Genomic DNA, 17,825 nt, shown 5'->3' with positions numbered 1-17,825 from the left:
GGATTGGCAAACTAGGGCCAAAGGGCCAAATCTAGTTCACCAGGGGTTTTTGTAAACAAAGTTTTATTGAAACACAGCTACACCCAATTGTTTGAATGTTGTCTATGGCTGATTTTGCACTACAGTGGCAGAGTTGAGTAGTTGCAACAGAATTGAGACTGACTGTCTGGTCCTTCACAGAAAACATTTGCTGATCTCTGCTCTATATCATTTATTCTCACAAGAATATTCACAGATACATATAGTGTTTCCTATTTTACAATTAAGGTAACTGAAGTTTATAGGTTATATAATTTAGTAAGTGGCAAAGCTTGGATTTGATTCTAGATTTGTCTGATTTCAAAAATCCATGTTCTGTGGCTGGCCTGGTGGTGTAGTGGTTAAGTTATGTGTTCCTCTTCAGCAGCATGGGATTCTCAGGTTTGGATCCCAGGCACGGACCTAGCACCACTTGTCAAGCCATGCTGTGGCAATGTCCCACATAAAACAGAGGAAGATTGGCACAGGTGTTAGCTCAGCAACAATATTCCTCAAGCAAAGAGAGGAAGATTGGCAACAGATCTTAGGTCAGGGCCAATCTTCCTGACACAAAAAAAATAAACATGAAAAAATCCATGTTCTTATGCTATATTTGTTTACAGAAATAGCCAAAATATGAGGTAGGAAGAAGTAAGAGCCTTACGGATTCACAGAGAAACTGTTATTAGAGTTCACTAAAGAGAGAGATTATTTTGAGCTTGGGGTGACAAAGATTCTGGAGAAGATATTTGAATATAAAAGCAAAAATGGGGCCAGCCCAACAGCATAGTGGTTAAGTTCACACACTCCGCTTCAGTGGCTAGGGTTTTTTGGATTCAGATCCCAAGTGCAGACCTACACACCACTCGTCAAGCCATGCTGTGGCTGCATCCCACATATAAAGTGGAGGAAGATTGGCACAGTTGTTAGCTCAGCAACAACCTTCCTAAAGCAAAAAGAGGAAGATTGGCCACAGATGTTAGCTTAGGGCCAGTCTTCCTCACTAAATAAATGAATGAATGAATGAATGCAAGCAAAAATGGATCTCAGGAATTGTCTACTCCAAGCTCAAGCCCAAGAAAAGTTAAGAGATCAAGGTCACATGTTTAATTAGAAGCAGAGCCGAGATTAGACCCAGTTTTCCACTCACCTAGCCCAAAGTGTGTTGTCAATGACCATGGCTGAGCCATTGAATTTGTTTTGTGTGTGTGGTTAAATGTTATGGAATGGTAGAATTATTTGAAATTAAAATTTGTACGTTATGCTCAATGGTAATTGAACTAAAGGACCTGTTCTTCCTTAATTGAAGCAATCAAAAATACATTGGGCAGGTATTTACACGATACCATCACCCACCCACCATCCTACCAGATATATTTTTGTTGTGTGGAATGACGCTTCTGAGACCATGGGGACCTCTGGCAGTCTCACACACTTTAAGATTCAAATGATAGACAAGAGACCACAAAAGTCAAATATTCATATACATCTTGCCCTACAGAATCAGGCAGCTCTAAGCCAGGAGAAAAATGGAGAAGCGGACAGGTGTAGCCAAAGGAAGCTTACCTGATACTGTAGAGCACTTTGCCATTTTTTGAAATCCGAAGCAATTTGTTATCGGTTGTGACATCATGGAAGTTGGCACCCTTCTCATTGGCAAAGAACAAATCTGGTTTCCAAATGGAGTCCAGCATTGATGGGTCCAAGTCCAGGGAATCATCAGGGTACTCACTATATGCCAGCCGTGAATCATTCCATTGTTGTCTCAGAAAAATGTTCACTCGGTAGTCCTACAGAAATGCCATGCGTAAGAGTTACTTATTGCCCACTCTGGCGTAAGAGGTCCAACTACATTTCCCCTTCACTCTTCTCCCTGATTTGGTGCAGGGTTAGTGTCTCAGTAAACCAGGCTGTGTATATCTAGGTCAAAATAAACCACTATTATGAGTGGGAACAGAGGAGAGAAAGAAGGAAGACTCAACCAAACCAGAACTCTAATGGAACAGGTTGACTTGGTTGAATTTTTTTATGTTTAAAGTATTCATTATGGGAGAAAATAATACTAACTCAAGCTGATTTTGCTATAGAAAAAGGTAACAATGAGTACAGAAGTCAGTCTGTGATGGCAGATTGTCAAATAAAACTGATTCATTTTCTAAATCAGAAATGATACGATTTCTATTCTCATTCAACTCAGATGCTCTGGGCAGAAGGAAACCCATGCTGTAATTTTGGTAGTAGAAATCTTATTATAAAACTGTGACATGATGGGGCAATATTTTTAACTTCACCAACATAAACATAAATATTAAAATGTCTCGTGTTGACAAGATAATTCCCTCACAGCTACTTAACTTTTTAAAAAATGTTATGTATTTATTTTTTTGTGGGAAAGATTCACACTGAGCTAACATCTGTTGCCAATCTTCCTGTTTTTTCTTCCTCCCCAAAACCCCAGTATATAGTTGTACTTTCTAGTTGTAAGTACTTCTAGTTCTTCTATGTGAGCCACTGCCACAGCATGGCAACTGACAGACAGGTGATCTGGTTCCACACCTGGGAACTGAACCCAGGCCACCAAAGCGGAGTTTGCCAAACTTTAACCACTAGGCCATCAGGGCTGGCTCTCACAGCTACTTACTTTTGAAATTCTTAAATATTTTATCATTTCTCTGAATGGGTTGTATCTACAGTAGTCAATTTGATGCTTCATCAAAACAGAGATCTTTTTCATGTTTTCCTAATCTGAGCAACTTCTGATAAAGGTATTCCTCCCTGTGGGAGCCTCAGGTACACCTGTAATTCCCATTTAGTCTAGGAATTTCCTTCTGTGCTAATGAGTCTGCTTGAGGCAGTGAGCGCTCTCCTGGGGATTTCTACTCAAAGGTCTAGGTTCATGGGAACTGTTACTTTGCTTGATAGAGTGGACCCCGATAGAGACTTCAGCGATATTCCCTAGTTAAGCAGGACTATGGTTCTGAGCTAATAGTTGTCCATTCCTGTCACTTGTGGTGATTTAGGATGATATATACTCATTCCTTCTTACTCTTTCTTTTACTTTTTTCATCCTCATTTGCTCCATCTCTGCATCTTTGGCACCTGGATTTTTGGTCATTGTTTAGTTTACTCTAATGGTGACCAACTTCTCCTGGTTTGCCTGAGAACTTTCCAGTTTTAGCCCTACATTCAGGGAACCCACTCAGCCTCGGGCAAAACTGAGATGGTTCGTTAATCTACCAGGTACAATGGAGACCACCTCAGGATGATAATTTTGGGTTAATTTCCTTAGGGCCAAAGGAAAAAACTAAGTTTTAAAGATCATGGTGTATGGAGAAGAGCTTCAATCCAGTTCCTTCTACCTATTACTAAACTATCCAAATTCCTATGACTTTATTTCAAATATAGCCATCCTGAAGATCAGGCTGATAGAGTATTTTGGAGGTGGCAGTTCTTGGAAAAAGTGCCCAATGTAGGCCTAAAGAATGTTGCTAATCATAGTTACTAACTTCTGAAAATCAGTCATCAAAACCCAGTTCATTTGGAAAGGCTGAAATATTGAAAGCAATAACCTTAAGATTCTCCATTGTATAACATAAGGACTTTCTGATTTGGAAAATTGTATCAGCTGACTTTTATTTGGGATTATAGCAATCCTGCACAGCAAATTCTCAGACCTAAGAGGGAACTGTTGTTGGCCCAGCCAGGCTTCCATCCTATCCTATTTGCTCACTGGTTCCACCCACGAGTGAACCAAGGGAATGGCAGAACCTCAAAGTTCTCCCCATCACGTATTTTTGGAACTGCCCAAGAGGACCAGAGGGTTATAACAGGAAAGAGATTACCAGTTCAGTGTGTTATTGGCAACAGGAATTACTGGAAGGTTTGGAGTGTTGTATGAATAAAGAGTGGGAATGTCTGATTTGTGGAAAATCAAAAAAGGGGCTATTGAAAATATGATAATTCAATTTACATATAAGTATGCACTAGAGACATCAACTGTGAGATTTTGTTAAGGTTTCCTGAAGGAAAAAAATGGAGCTTCTCCAGTGTTTGACATCCACCCCTTTTATTTCCCTTAGAGTGAGAATCAGTTATCCTTAACAAAATTTTTTGTTTGGGGTCTATGAGCTTGTATCAGTAGGAAGTAGGAGAGAAAAGGATTTTATCCCTTAGCCAATTCTGGAGGTGGAAAAACTCTAAGTATGGGAAGTAATGACAGCTGGGAATAACAGAGGTGAATAGGTTAAATATCTGAGGCCATTGGGAGGCCAATGAGGGCCCCCCAGGAAGTGCTGTAGGATGAGAAGGCCAGGAGAAGCCAGATAGAGAGTGCTGGGCAGCAAAATCACCAAGAGAACATCATTGCAATCCTCCCTTGAGCCTGAGGATGATTTAAAGATGCATGTTGAGAGACTCTGGAGAATGTTATGTTAGTGACATACCATATGAAAACGCTCACCTTTAAAACAAATCTCAATACAAATTTTCACAGCTAATGTACACCCTTTTAAAAAGCCTTTCCCGTGCGTATTCTTTGCTAGTGTTTCCTGGTTTTCTATTTTGAATTTTATACATAAAAATTAATAAAATAGATTCTCCCAATATTAGAACTTTAAAAAGAGCACTATAAAAAAGAGCACTAACTTTAAAAAGAGAATCTATCGTATCACAGTAGAACCATTAAATATCTAACAGTTAATTTAAAATAAATTAATCCTCCTAGTTGTAAGCAAGAATAAGTGGAAAACTTAGAGGAGAAAATATATTTTATGCTACAATGATGGGAATTATGTAAAATAAGACTTTTATTAGATCTTTTGGCAGTAGTTGTTCTTTATAATGTATAGAAATTAAAATTTTCGATAATTTTGTTTATGATGATATACACTATTCTAAAATAAATAGCAACCCTTGACACCTTTAGGAATAGAAAAGGACACCCAAGGATATAGAGAAGTAGATAGCCAAAGAAAAGATTTTCTGGGGCTGTGCCTCTGTAATTCTTTCAGTTCACTATCATTTTCAATGCAGGGTAAAAGTTTGACATGTGTGATTTATCTATGCGTCATCTCTGTTTATTTACAGGTAGATTTATTCTGTCGTGATATTCCAAACCACAGGAGAGTTATATTGTTCTGTAGTCTTTCTTTGTCTTTATTTTTGCTTCTAGGTTTAATGCAATATTAAAGGGGAAGTAAATATTGAGAGACATGCTTAAATGCAATCTGAACTTTTTTTACACTGCCTTCTCTCTCCAGAGACGGATTCTACTTCAAATAAATGACATACTTCCTTGTATTAAAATTTGTTTTCCTATGATTGAGTATCTGGGTATTGGACTAGGTAAAGGAAACATTCAAATTAAAAAAAATGTATCTATACATATGTTTTATTTTTTCAAAAGCTATGTGTAAGTCATATAATCTTTATTATATTCTTAACACAGGTAATACAAGTACCTACATTCCATACTATTATTTCATATCAAATTTAGAATTTCTGGTTTCACTTTTTGTGGTGCCTTCTAATGCTATGCCCATGCCACAAAGATCATTTCCTTAAATTGAAATATTTTGGTACTATTATATTTAGTCTGGCATTTGTACATAGAAATTGCCATTCTGTCTCATACATACTCTTATTAAACCTTACTATTATGCTCTTATTATTATTATTTTGTGTGTATGTGAGGAAGATTGTCACTGAACTAACATCTGTGCCTATTTTCCTCTATTTTTTGTGGGATGCTGCCACAGTGTGGCTTGTCTAGCAGTGCTAGGTCCATGCCCGGGATCCAAACCTGTGAACCCTGGGCCACTAAATCGGAGTGCACACACTTAACCACTTCACCACAGGTCTGGCCCCTATTACTCTCTTATTATTTTTATGTGTATACATTTTTCAATCCAGTTATGTCATAAAGTTATCAAAGACAAGGATATGCTTTGTTGATTCCCCACAGTGCCTCTGTGGCACTTTGGTTTTAACCTCTGGCTACACTGCAGTACAGTTTTCATCATCTTGATTCTGTGCTAGCTTTGATATGGGAAGTTAACCTTGAATTTGAAATTATAGAGTGGCACTTGCTTTATGATGAATTCAGGCTTTAACATTGCATTGTTAATTTAGAGACCAGGGTCATTTTATATCTCAGTTTAACAAAATTCCAGGCTTTTGGTAAATTCTTGGTTCTTCCTAAGAAGTCAGAAATAAGATATGTACCTACCCACTATTCCTGATAAATTAGCATCTCCTTATGAATTACTCATGTAGCTATAGAATGAAAAGGAGTCCATAGTGTTATTTCAGCAGTTACAGCACGGCATGCGTCCTCATAAGGGGCTATCTACCACTTATTCAGTTCCTTAGGAATGTGATTTCAGATCAGAGATAAAACAACTCTTCACTCTGCAGCAGTAATGAGTAGAGCATATGGAATTTATCTTTTGGGGCGGAATTTGGGGGAGACGGAATCATATTCTGGAAATGCCCTATGAGTAGACACATTTTGTACACTTTCAGCTCCTGCTCCCCTGCTCCAATCTGTTAAATGAGGAGGGAGTCAGGATCTGCTGCTGTGGCATGGGTAAGGTTCCAGTACCCACAGGCCCAAATCACACTCTATCTACCCACATCCTTCCAGGCAGTCATTTGGAAGCTTTGAGAAGACTACCTCTTCTCCATTTTCTGATGGTCCAGCCTTGGGGAGAGCTGCATGTAGATGGCATGCAAATACTCTTGACCTTTACTGACATTATTAGTATTCCCAAACTATGCCTTTATCTCAGGAGACAGGGAGTTGCAAATACACTCCCCATCCTGTAAATTCACTTGCCATCAGCAGCTTAAGAAAAGGGGGAAAGAAAGAAAAGGAAATGGTAAATTGACATTCCAAAAACAAAATATAATCTGTCTCATCATATATCCCTTACTAGTCTTCTAAGTCTTTTGGAACCACAAAAAATTTGTTCCACTGAGTTATTCTTAACACAGGGTCAACTAGCAATGACCATCAACAGATCTCTATGACTCTTAATGGACAAAAGTGTATATTTTGGAATAATGTATGTCATCATAATGATCCATAAAAATATTCCTTAGAATAACACAAATATGTTGTCCTCTGAGCACACATCTTCAACACTAACATATTGAAGTAGTGAGAGGCAGTAATGGGTCTGTAAGTGAGCCTATACTTTGTGGGCAGGTAGTACTAACAATAATTTAGTGGGATTTCATCAAACATAAGAGACTGGATAGTACCAAAAGAAAGTCATGTTGAGTTCTTAAAATAGATAATCATTGCCTCTTATTTAGAAACAAACACCCAAACTAAATCCTTCAATAATGCCATCAGGGTCGAGGGGTGAGATTTAGACATGAAGGAAAAGAGGAAAATCAACACGTTTAGAAACTCAAAATTCTGAGGCATTCTTTGAAAAATTCATTCCAGAAAACGTAGAGGAAGCGTAATTATTACCCTACCACCACCACCAAATAGCACTAATCAGTGTGCTCAATGACCACATACATTATTGTGCATAAAAGCTAAGGGCCTGATGTTCTGACTCCATCTGAAGACAGGTCAGGGAAGAATCTGGTTCTGTTTAACTTTTTTGACCAATTTCTTTTGAGTCAAATTTTGTGAAAGTGTGGGTAAATTCATGGATGGTAGAATCTCAGGGTTTTGGTAAAGGAAGCACCAGGTGTGTTTACACTCTGTGGGTGCAAGTGGATTCCCAGGCAGGGCCTCAGGGATCTGGGAAGATAAGGCCCTTTCAAAGTGGAGCAATTCTCACATTCTTAGAGCATTTGAATAACGTCCATTTAAATGTTGATGCCTTAGATACTAGATACAGCAATGGCAATGTATGGCCTGTGGACCAAATTTGGCCACAGCCTATTTTAGTAAGTAAAGTTTTTTTGGAGTACAGCCATACCCCTTTGCTTACTATTGTTTAGGGCTGCTTTCATGCCAAAAGGGCAGAATCGAGTAGTTGTGACAGAGACTATCTGGCCCTCAAAGTCTTAAGTATTTACTGTCGGGCCTTTTACAGAAAAATGTTTGCCATTCCCTACCCTACAGGGTATGAGGATTTCTTCCTTGATTAAAGCATGATAGAGTTATAAAAAATATTTTTTTAGTTTCATACCAAAGCTATAATTGAAGAAAATAAAAGATACTTTATAAAAGCCAAATGAAGTTTGTTATTACATCAAAAGCTAAGAAAGAAAATAAAAGAAGTGCAATACGCTTCGCATCCCTCTTCTGACCATGTGATTCAGTCTATCTCATACAGCAGAAGAGACAGGCCGTTGATATTACACTTGAGCAATGATATCCAAATTTTCTCATAGGAAACATACAAAGTCCACCTTAATAAGTGGCCAGGAAGCATTTAAGCAGCCCATTTATTAAACACCTTCAGTAGCTGTAAAAGACACAGGAAAACAAGGATATCCAGAGTTTCCATTTTCATCTCCTTAAATGTTTAGCTTTTTCTTGTGTTAATGAACATTGAAAAGGTGCACATTTACATTTTTGATTGAGGGTAAAATGCAATAAGGAGATTTAATCAAAGCAACTTAGGAGTCTAATTAATGCAATCAGCATTAGGTCGTGCAAATATTGTCATTGATTGCCATCGTGTAAAGCTGGTGACAGCGATTTGGGTTGCTGGAAGATTTGCCCCTCTGTTATCAAGATAAACCAAGAGGGGAGAGACAGAATGAATGCCAAGCCCGGAGTTGGATTATTCTTTCTGTGTTCAGTTTTTCTTATGAGTCATTTAATAACCCTGTCAAAACTATCTTATCTGGGTAAAAAAATTTAATGCACTACATCCTGTCAAAGCCCCAGAAGTCTCATTTCTGGACAATGCTGTGTCAGTAATATTAAAATGGGTAGTGGAATTGCATTACCTCTAATTTTGCCAGTGAAAAGGAGTGGTAAAAGGTAAATTATTTCTTTCTATTATCAAAGGCACCAAAAGGTACAGTAATTTGTTAAACACAATCCTAGTAGCCTAAAAAAGAAAATCCATAAAAATGGGAGCACTGTTTTTTACTTCTCAATGGTATTGTGCTCATTATTTCACTTCTTGTTTCTAGGACATCAACCACCATAGTACTTAGCCAAACTCAACTATATTTTGTTTTGGTCTCACCCAATAATATGGCTGTATACTTTACATAGTCATGAAAATTATAACCAGCCAGTTGACTTAGGACGTAAAATAAATTGTATGGGGACCAAGAAAATATTTCATCCAAAATGCAATCTCCACACTATAGCCTAGCACTGTAAGGCTACTGATCTAATGGACTGTGTCGCAGGCAACACCACCACCATGATATTTATAAGGAATCTTGGTGGATTTTATAGTATCTGAAATCTTTTTCATGTACATGAAACATGTTTGAACATACATTACGATGAGCTTTTAATTAGTTCTGTGTTTATGTTATTTTTTTTTTTTTTTCAGAAAAGCCATGCATGTGATGTAATTGCTATGTACTTGGGACTACTTTCTAGCGCCAACAAAATTGTGTGTGTGTGTTTCATGTAAGGTCTACCCTTTGGCATATATCTGAAATGTAGCATATCCAAGGCTTGAATGCATTAGAACTTCCATGATATGAAAAAGACTGGCTATAAAAAATTCCCCCCAAACTTTGAAATTTATGTTTCTGAAACATTGGACATGCAAATATTTAAATATCCTTAACTATACACCATGCTTATTACTGATAATTCTACCTAAATCTAACCAAATATCAAGTGTTTCCAAAATTTCTCTGGCATGATGGATAAAAGATTATTGAATTTTAGGTAATGAACACTTGGCTAATGACTTTAAGTCAAAGAGTAAGTGAATTGCTTTCTAGAGGTGAGTGAACTTGGAAATTGGCATTCAGTGACTCCCACAAAAATACAACAGTGCTCTTCAATCCCATATCTCATTCCTTCACACGATGGCTTCAATGCTCAGTCCCACTCACCATTGTAGTTTCTGCTATTGACCCAAAGCTGTTGATAAATATGTTGCAGGTAACATTTACAGGAGGCCCTGCAATTTGAACAATAAATAGAAAATTTGACAGGTTGTGTTCATGGCATAATCAAGTCACGTTTTTCTCTTGCCAGTGGCGTTGTAGCACTTACCATGGTGGTTTCTGTGACTGATCCAAAACTGTTGATAAAAATATTGCAAGTAACGTTTACTGGAGGACCTGCAGAATGCAATAAGAATATTGCAATAGACATTGAAGCAAAAATACAGCTCCATCAACATCTGTGCAAATGACTAGAGATGTAAACAAAATTAAAATGATGGTGAGATTGCAAAAAAAAAAAAATGTTTTACCCAGAGGTTCATACTGATAACATTCCCACTAGTATTTTGAATAACGACAGTTAGGCAATGATAACTTACCCTGCAGAGTTTTGGATTTGGAAAATATAAGCTGAAGGCTATTAAACTGAATTCATTCTCAATAGTTGCTATCAAAATAGCCTTTTGGGTGGGTGACTTTCTTTGACCTTAGGCTCATCAACATTGTAGATGTCAACAGTGGGTGTCCCATGGTGATGAAATAGCCTGGATCATCAGTTTGAATGGAGCTGCATTTTGAACTGTAAATGGGTCAGGAACATCCATGTCCTTTTGTATGACACCCTTTAAATCAGTGGGTCTAGTTTGATTTTCTTGATACCTCTGAATTTACCCCCTTCCTTCTTTATATCCTCTGACCACCAATGAAAAATGTAAAGAAATACAAAAAAAAAATTAGATCATTTTAAGAAATAAACACAGGAATGTCACTTAATGTCCAGATTGTTGCCTCAGCAGATACAGTGTAAAAACAAGGGTCATTAATTCTAGATGTGCTTTGAACAAAGAGCCTGCTTTTATCTCCAGAGACTCAGGGACTAGCTCTCTTTTCCTCTTGCCCTTCGTCTTCCATCCAAGCACTAACCAGACCCGATTCTGCTTAGCTTCTAAGACAGACGAGATCAGGTGTGTTCAGGGGGTTATGGGCACAGACTCTTTGCCCTTTAACGATAGATAAATCACTGTCTGATGATTTCCAGTTTCATGTTTGCTGGGCAGTATGTTTATTGCCCTCATGTGGTTTCCCCCTAATGCTTTCTGAGATAAGAACATACTGCCATGAACCATCTAGTCACTCACTGCTTTCCCTTGTGGAAATTTGTCTCTCTTCACTTGACAAAGTCTCAGTAACCTGGTGCAAGCTACACTCCAGTTGGCTCTGTACCCAACAAGCCAGTAGGATCTGAACGAGGAGAAGTTTGGCTTGAAGCCTCCCTCAAAGGCTGGTAGTAAAACACAGTTGTGGCAGCACTTGAGCCCCATGTTTTTAAACTCTACAAGTCCACGTCAGGTTCTCAAAATGAGGAAAGGAAACTTGAGCTAAGCAGCTAATTTAAGTCCCCAAGCAAGGACTTTTGGTAAAAGGAGTAAGGAGTTTTGGTGAAAGAGATGTCTTAAGCTGTTTTTCTTTTTAACACAACTAACTTTTCTGTTTTTAATGAAAATATAATTGTGTTTATTAAAAAAAAAATGTTTGCAGGCATAGTATCACAGGCACCATCATATTACCAAAACATTTTTCCGCCTACATCTTTGAAATATTCCAAATTGTTTAGTTCAACCCCTCCCCTCTTATTTCAGCATCTGTCAAGGTGACTTCTTCTCCATGGTCACTTCCTATTCTGCTTGATTTTGTTTTTTTCTTTTTGCTACTCAAAACAAAACAAAACAAAAATGAGTCTCTTTCTTGGCCATAAAATTCTATTCTTTAACAAATATATTTTTCTGCTAACAAGAAATAAATTGTACAAGGTAGAGGTAAGTCATGAGAAATTGTATATGTTTGGTTTTTTCCTCTCTTCACAATAAAAGATTTCCTTTTAGATAGTCCAATTCAGGATGGAAAACGTTCATGAATTTTTGCATGCAAGGTAGATGCAAAATGAATGATGGGAGGAAAGAAACAGGAAAACAAGAATGTCCTCTTTGCAGGAGGAATTTGAAAATTCAAATGTAGGTTGTCTTGTACTGTACGTTATCTGTTTGTCTGGGCACCTCAACTGGCTTGGAAGCATTTAGAAGGCTGGCTCATACCATCACATGTTTATTTTCATCCTTCCCAGGAAACAGCAATGTGAATATGTTGCCGGAACTCAAAATATTTTTTAAGCTACCACATCTATTGACACACTCTATTAAGCACATTTAGAAAGTTATATAGTTTAATCCTCACGAAAGAGGAATTGTTTTACTGCTCCAGTAAATGTTTTCAGATAAGGAAACGGGGGGTTAGAGAATTAAGTAATTTGCTTGAAGTCATGCCACAGTAGTTAGAAAAGCTGACACTCGATGTCTTGTCATTTTGACTCCAAAAATCTAAACTTTCAACCACTGTACTGCACTGCATTCATTACACAATAGCCTCTCTCCCTCCTGACCTGCCAACCATGGAATGTTCCATTGGTTTGTATGTTTCTGGAATAATTTGATTCTTTACATCTCACCTCTTCAGTCTTGGGCATTATCTCAAGGTTCATTTGCATTTGGATATAAAACCTTGGAAAGAAAAAAGTAAGATATTTTTGGATGAGGGATTAGCACATGCATATAAGAGCTGACATATATTAAAACCTCTCTGTATGCCAATGAGTGCCTTATTTCATTCTTCAGTAATTAGGTGCTACCATGTCCCCCATTTTCTAGGTGAGGAAACTGAGGCACAAAGTAGTTAATAAAATTTCCCAAAGCCGCAGTTTGTAAGAGGCAGAAATTGCGTAACTTTAGGGACACTTCTTAACTATAGGGGTAAAATGCCTGAGGCCAATAGAATTATCCTAATGATAGAAGCTACCTAATGTGGGACTCAGTCTCTGAGTTCTTTGGGTTGGATGATAGAATTGTTTTTCACTTTTAAAGTTATCCTGATATGTGCCAGCACAACCTTTCATCTGTGTTTTAGCACAATAATCTGCTAAGGTGTTCTAATTAACAAAGACACATTCTTAGATGTCATCACCAGTGAATGAATGTGTTCTGTAAACTGTAGAAAGAAGTAGATAACACTGGGTAACTTCATCTAATTGGTTTAGCAGTAAAGTTATGATATTCCAAAGTGAATTGGGTGAGAATTTGGCTGGGAAAAAGAATTATGTAGACATCTAATCTCTCATATCACTATCCTCCCCTTCTTTCCATCCTTGTCTCCTCTCTCCCCTCTTCCCTCTCTCACTCCCTCTTTCCCTTTCTCTTTCACTCTCTTTCTTCCTTTATTTTTTGCCTTATTCTTATGAGAAAGAGTGATCTTACCATAACTCAGGTATTTAATTCAGTATAAATGGAAGTAGAAAATAGATTTGGAATACTTTAAATGTATTTGGAAGAGTGGCTCCCCTCCCTGACCCCCAGGCCAAAGTATGACAAGACCCATCCCATACTGATCCTCTTTGTTCCTGTATGTCACTCTCTTAGATTATCTTCTTTGGAGTAAGGCATTTGTCTTGGTAACTCAAGTAAAGCTACAATTATGCTACTTGGGAGAGATAGTAGAGTCATCGATTATGGTTCATTAACATCTTCACTTTTAAATCAGTTGATCAAATTGGCTGAGAGAGAGAATAGGATCACAACGAATAGTGCATCCAATATTCTATCCCCTGCTATTCAGACTGTGGCTGGAAGATCAGAATCAGCACCACCTCAGAGCTTATTGGAAAATGCAGAATCTCAGGTCCAGTAGCGTCCTATTGAAGCAGTCTGCACTTTAACAAGAGGGATTTGTTCCTGAAGATCGTTTTCTCCCTTTCAGGATCAAGATCACTTGTACTTTGTTTCGATCTTTCATGAGTGTTCCTTGAAATGCTAACTGTAATCCATTAGTAAAACTTCTAAGGTCAACCAAGTCTGGAAGACACTGGTGTATAACGTTAGGCAAGTATTTTTAATGTAGGTTTCCCCAAAGTTTTGCAATCATCACCACTATCTATTTCCAAAATTTTTCCAACACTTCAAAAAGGAAATTTGTAACCATTAAACAGTAGCTCCCCATTCTCCTCTCCTTCTAGTTCCTAGTAGATAACTTCTAATGTACTTTCTGTGGGTTTGTCTATTCAAGATATTTCATATATAACTGAGATCATACAATATTTGCCCTTTGTGTCTGGCGTCTTTCACTTAGCGTGATGTTTTCAAGGTTCATCCATGTTGTAGCATGTATCAGAACTTCTTTCCTTTTCATGGCTGAATAATAATCCATTGTATGTCTGTATTCCATTTTGTTTATTTATTCATCTGTTGATGGACATTTGGGTTGTTTTCACCTTTTGACTATTGTGAGTAATGCTGAAATGAAATCTTTGAATTCCTGCTTTCAATTCTTTTGGATAGACAGCTAGGAGAGGAAGTGCGGGGTCATATGCTAATTCTATGTTTAACTTTTTAAGGAACTGTCACACTGTTTTCCACAGTGGCTGCACTGTTTTACATTGCCACAAGCGTTGTATCAGAGTTCCAATTTCTCCACATCTTCGTCAACACTTATTTTCCATTTTTTGATTGTAGCCATCCTAGTAGGTGTGAAGGGGTATCTCATTGTGGTTTTGATTTTCATTTCTCTAATGACTAAGGACATTGAGCATCTTTTCATATGATTATTGGCTATCTTCTTTGGAGAAGTCTATTCAAGTTTTTGCCCATTTTTTTATTGGGTGGGTTGTCTTTCTGTTGTTGAGTGGCAGGAGTTCTTTATATATTCTGGATAATAAACCCTTATCAGACATAAGATTTGCAAATATTTTCTCCCATTCTGTAAATTGTCTTTACTCTTTCTTTTTTTTAAAAAACATTTTATTTTTTTCCTTTTTCTCCCCAAAGCCCCCCAGTACATAGTTGTATATTCTTCGTTGTGGGTCCTTCTAGTTGTGGCATGTGGGACGGGACCCTGCCTCAGTGTGGTTTGATGAGCAGTGCCATGTCCATGCCCAGGATTCTAATCCATGAAACACTGGGCCACCTGCAGCGGAGTGCACGAACTTAACCACTCGGCCATGGGGCCAGCCCCAATCTTTACTCTTTCTTGTTAATATACTTTGATGCACAAAAGTTTTTAGTTTTGTTGAAATCCAATTTACCTATTTTTTGTTGCTCATGATTTGGTGTCATAAAAATAATCAACTGACAAATCCATGGTCATGAAGATTTACTCCTGTGTTTTCTTTTAAGAGTTTTATGGTTTCAGCTCTTATATTTAGGCTGTTCATTGTGAAATAATTTTTATCTATGGTGTGAGGTAGAGGTCCAACTTCATTCTTTTACATGTGGAAATCCAGTTGTCCCAGCACTATTTGTTGAAAGACTCATCTTTCCCTCATTGAATGGACTTGCCACCCTGGTCAGAATCAATTGGCCAGTAGATGTATGAGTTTATTTTTAGACTCTCAGTTCTGTTTCATTGGTCACGTTGATGCCAGTACCACAATGTTTTGATTACTGTAGCTTTGTTGTAAACTTGAAATCAAGACTTGTGAATCTTTTCACTTTGTTCCTCTTTTTCAAGATTGTTTTGGCTATTCAGGGCCCCTTGCAATTCCATATGAAGTTGAGGATTGACTTTTTCACTTCTGTGAAAGAAAAAAAGGTTGTTGGAATTTTTATAGGGGTTTCATTGAATGTGTAGATTTCTTTGGGTAGTATCCCCATCTTACCAATATTAAATCTTTCTACCCATGAACATGGTATATCTTTCTATTTACTTAGGCCATCTTTAATTTCTATCAGCCATGTTTTGTAGTTTTCAGTGTACAAACTTTTACCCCCTTGGTGTAATTTATTCCTAGGTATTTTCTTCTTTTAGATGCTATTGTAGATGGAATTGTTTTCTTAATTTCCTTTTCACATTGTTCTTTTCAGTTGTATAGAATCACAACTGATTTTTGTGTGTTGATCTTATATGCTGCAATTTTGCTGAATTCATTTATTAGCTATAGTAGTTTTCTTTTGGATTATTTGGGGTTTTAAATATATAGGACAATGCCATCTGCAAAAAGAGATAGTTTTACTTCTTCCTTTCAAATTTGGATGCCTTTTGTTTCTTTTCTTGTCTAATGTTCTGGATAAAACTTCCAATACAATGCTGAATAGCATTGGTGAAAGCAGGGTCTTCTTCCTGATCTTAGGGAGAAAACTTTTAGTCTTTCACCATTGAGTATGCCTTTTGTAGATGGCATATAGTTGGATCATGTTGTTCGCTGTGATTTTTTTCATAGATGCACTTTATCATGCTGAAGAAGTTCCTTTCTATTCCTAGTTTTCTGGGTGATTTTCTTTTTTTTATTGTGAAATGGTGTTGGACTTTGTCAACTGCCTTTTCTGCCTCAATTGAGGTGATCGTGTGTTTCCTTTCCTTCATTATATTAATGTGGTGTATTACTTTGATTGATTTTCTTATATTGAACCACCTTTGCATTCCTCTGATAAATCCCAGTTGGTCACAATGTATAATCCTTTTACTATGCTGTTATATTTGTTTTGCTAATATTTTGTTTAGGAGTTTTACATCTATATTCATAAAGGACATTGGTCTGTGATTTTCTTTTCTTGTGGTGTCTTTCCTTGGCTTTGATATCAAGGTAATGTTGACCTCGAAGAATGAGTTAGGAAGCATTCTTTCCTCTTTTATTTCTTTGAAGAGTTTGAGAAGGATTGGTGTTAATTCTTCAAATGTTTGGAAGAATTAACCGGTGAAGTCATATGGTCCTAAACTTTTCTTTTTTGGAAGGTTTTTATTACTCATTCAATCTCTTTACTTGTTATAGGTCTGTTGAGATTTTCTATTTCACCTTGAATCAGTTTAGGAAATTTGTATGTTTCTAGGTATTTGTCCACTTCATCTAGGTTATCTAATTTAGTTATAATCTTCTCTTATAATTCTTTTTTATTTCTGTAAGTTCAGTAGTAATGCCCCCACTTTCGTTTCTGATTTTAATTATTTGAGTCTTCTTTCTTTTTCCTTTGTCAGTCTAGCTAAAGGTTTATAATTTTTGTTGATCTTTCAAAAGAACCAACTTTTAATTTTCTTGATTCTCTAATTGCCTTTCTATTTCTTTTTTATTTTTCTCCACTCTAATCTTTATTATTTACTTCCTCTGATAGATTTGGGTTTAATTTGTTCTTCCTTGACTAGTTCCTCAAGGTGTAATATTAGGTTACTGCTTTGAGATCTTTCTTCATTTTTGATGCAGGCATTTATATTACAGTTTCCCTCTGAGTACTGCCTTCACTGCATCCCATAAGTTTTGGCATGTTGTGTTTTTGTTTTCATTCATCTCTAATTTTCCTTGTGATTTCTTCTTTGACCCATTGGTTGGTTAAGAGTGTGTTGATTTCCAAATATTTGTGAATTTTTTGGTTTTCCTTTTATTATCAATTTTTAGTTTCATTCCACTATGATTGGAAAAGATAATGTCTATGATTTTAATCTTTTAAAATTTATTATGATTTGTTATGTGGCCCAATATATGTCTGTCTTAGAGAATGTTCCGTGTGTACTTGAGAAGACTTTGTATTCTGCTGTTGTGGGATGAAGCATTCTTTATATGTTTGTTAGGTCTAATTGATTTATAGTGTTGTTCACATCCTCTATTTTCTTACTGATCTCCGTTGAGATGTTCTATCAATTATTGAAAATGATGTATTAAAGTCTCCAGCTGTTATTGTAGAAGTGTTATTTCTCCCATCAATTCTGTCAAGGTTTGCTTC

The 17,825-nt window shown here is 37.0% G+C and overlaps 1 protein-coding gene across 3 annotated transcripts in view; it reads right to left on the bottom strand.

Moving 5' to 3' along the window:
- The window catches only part of GLRA2 (glycine receptor alpha 2), a 175,115-nt gene that overhangs the window by 115,397 nt on the left and 41,893 nt on the right, over window positions 1-17,825 (bottom strand). The window contains exons 3-4 of one of the 3 annotated variants that reach the window (XM_070603732.1): window positions 10,184-10,251; window positions 1,585-1,808 (exon numbers count right to left, since the gene is read on the bottom strand). In XM_070603732.1, the coding sequence (XP_070459833.1) occupies window positions 1,585-1,808; window positions 10,184-10,251 (292 nt within the window). Of the gene's footprint in view, window positions 1-1,584; window positions 1,809-10,020; window positions 10,089-10,183; window positions 10,252-17,825 lie in introns of all 3 variants that reach the window. The other 2 variants (XM_070603733.1, XM_070603734.1) reach the window with 2 other exon arrangements.

Source organism: Equus przewalskii, chromosome X, assembly GCF_037783145.1.
Source record: "Equus przewalskii isolate Varuska chromosome X, EquPr2, whole genome shotgun sequence".
NCBI classification, from domain to species: Eukaryota; Metazoa; Chordata; class Mammalia; order Perissodactyla; family Equidae; genus Equus; species Equus przewalskii.
The sequence above is the reverse complement of the archived record's forward strand: the minus strand, read 5'-3'. Positions and strand labels throughout refer to the sequence as shown.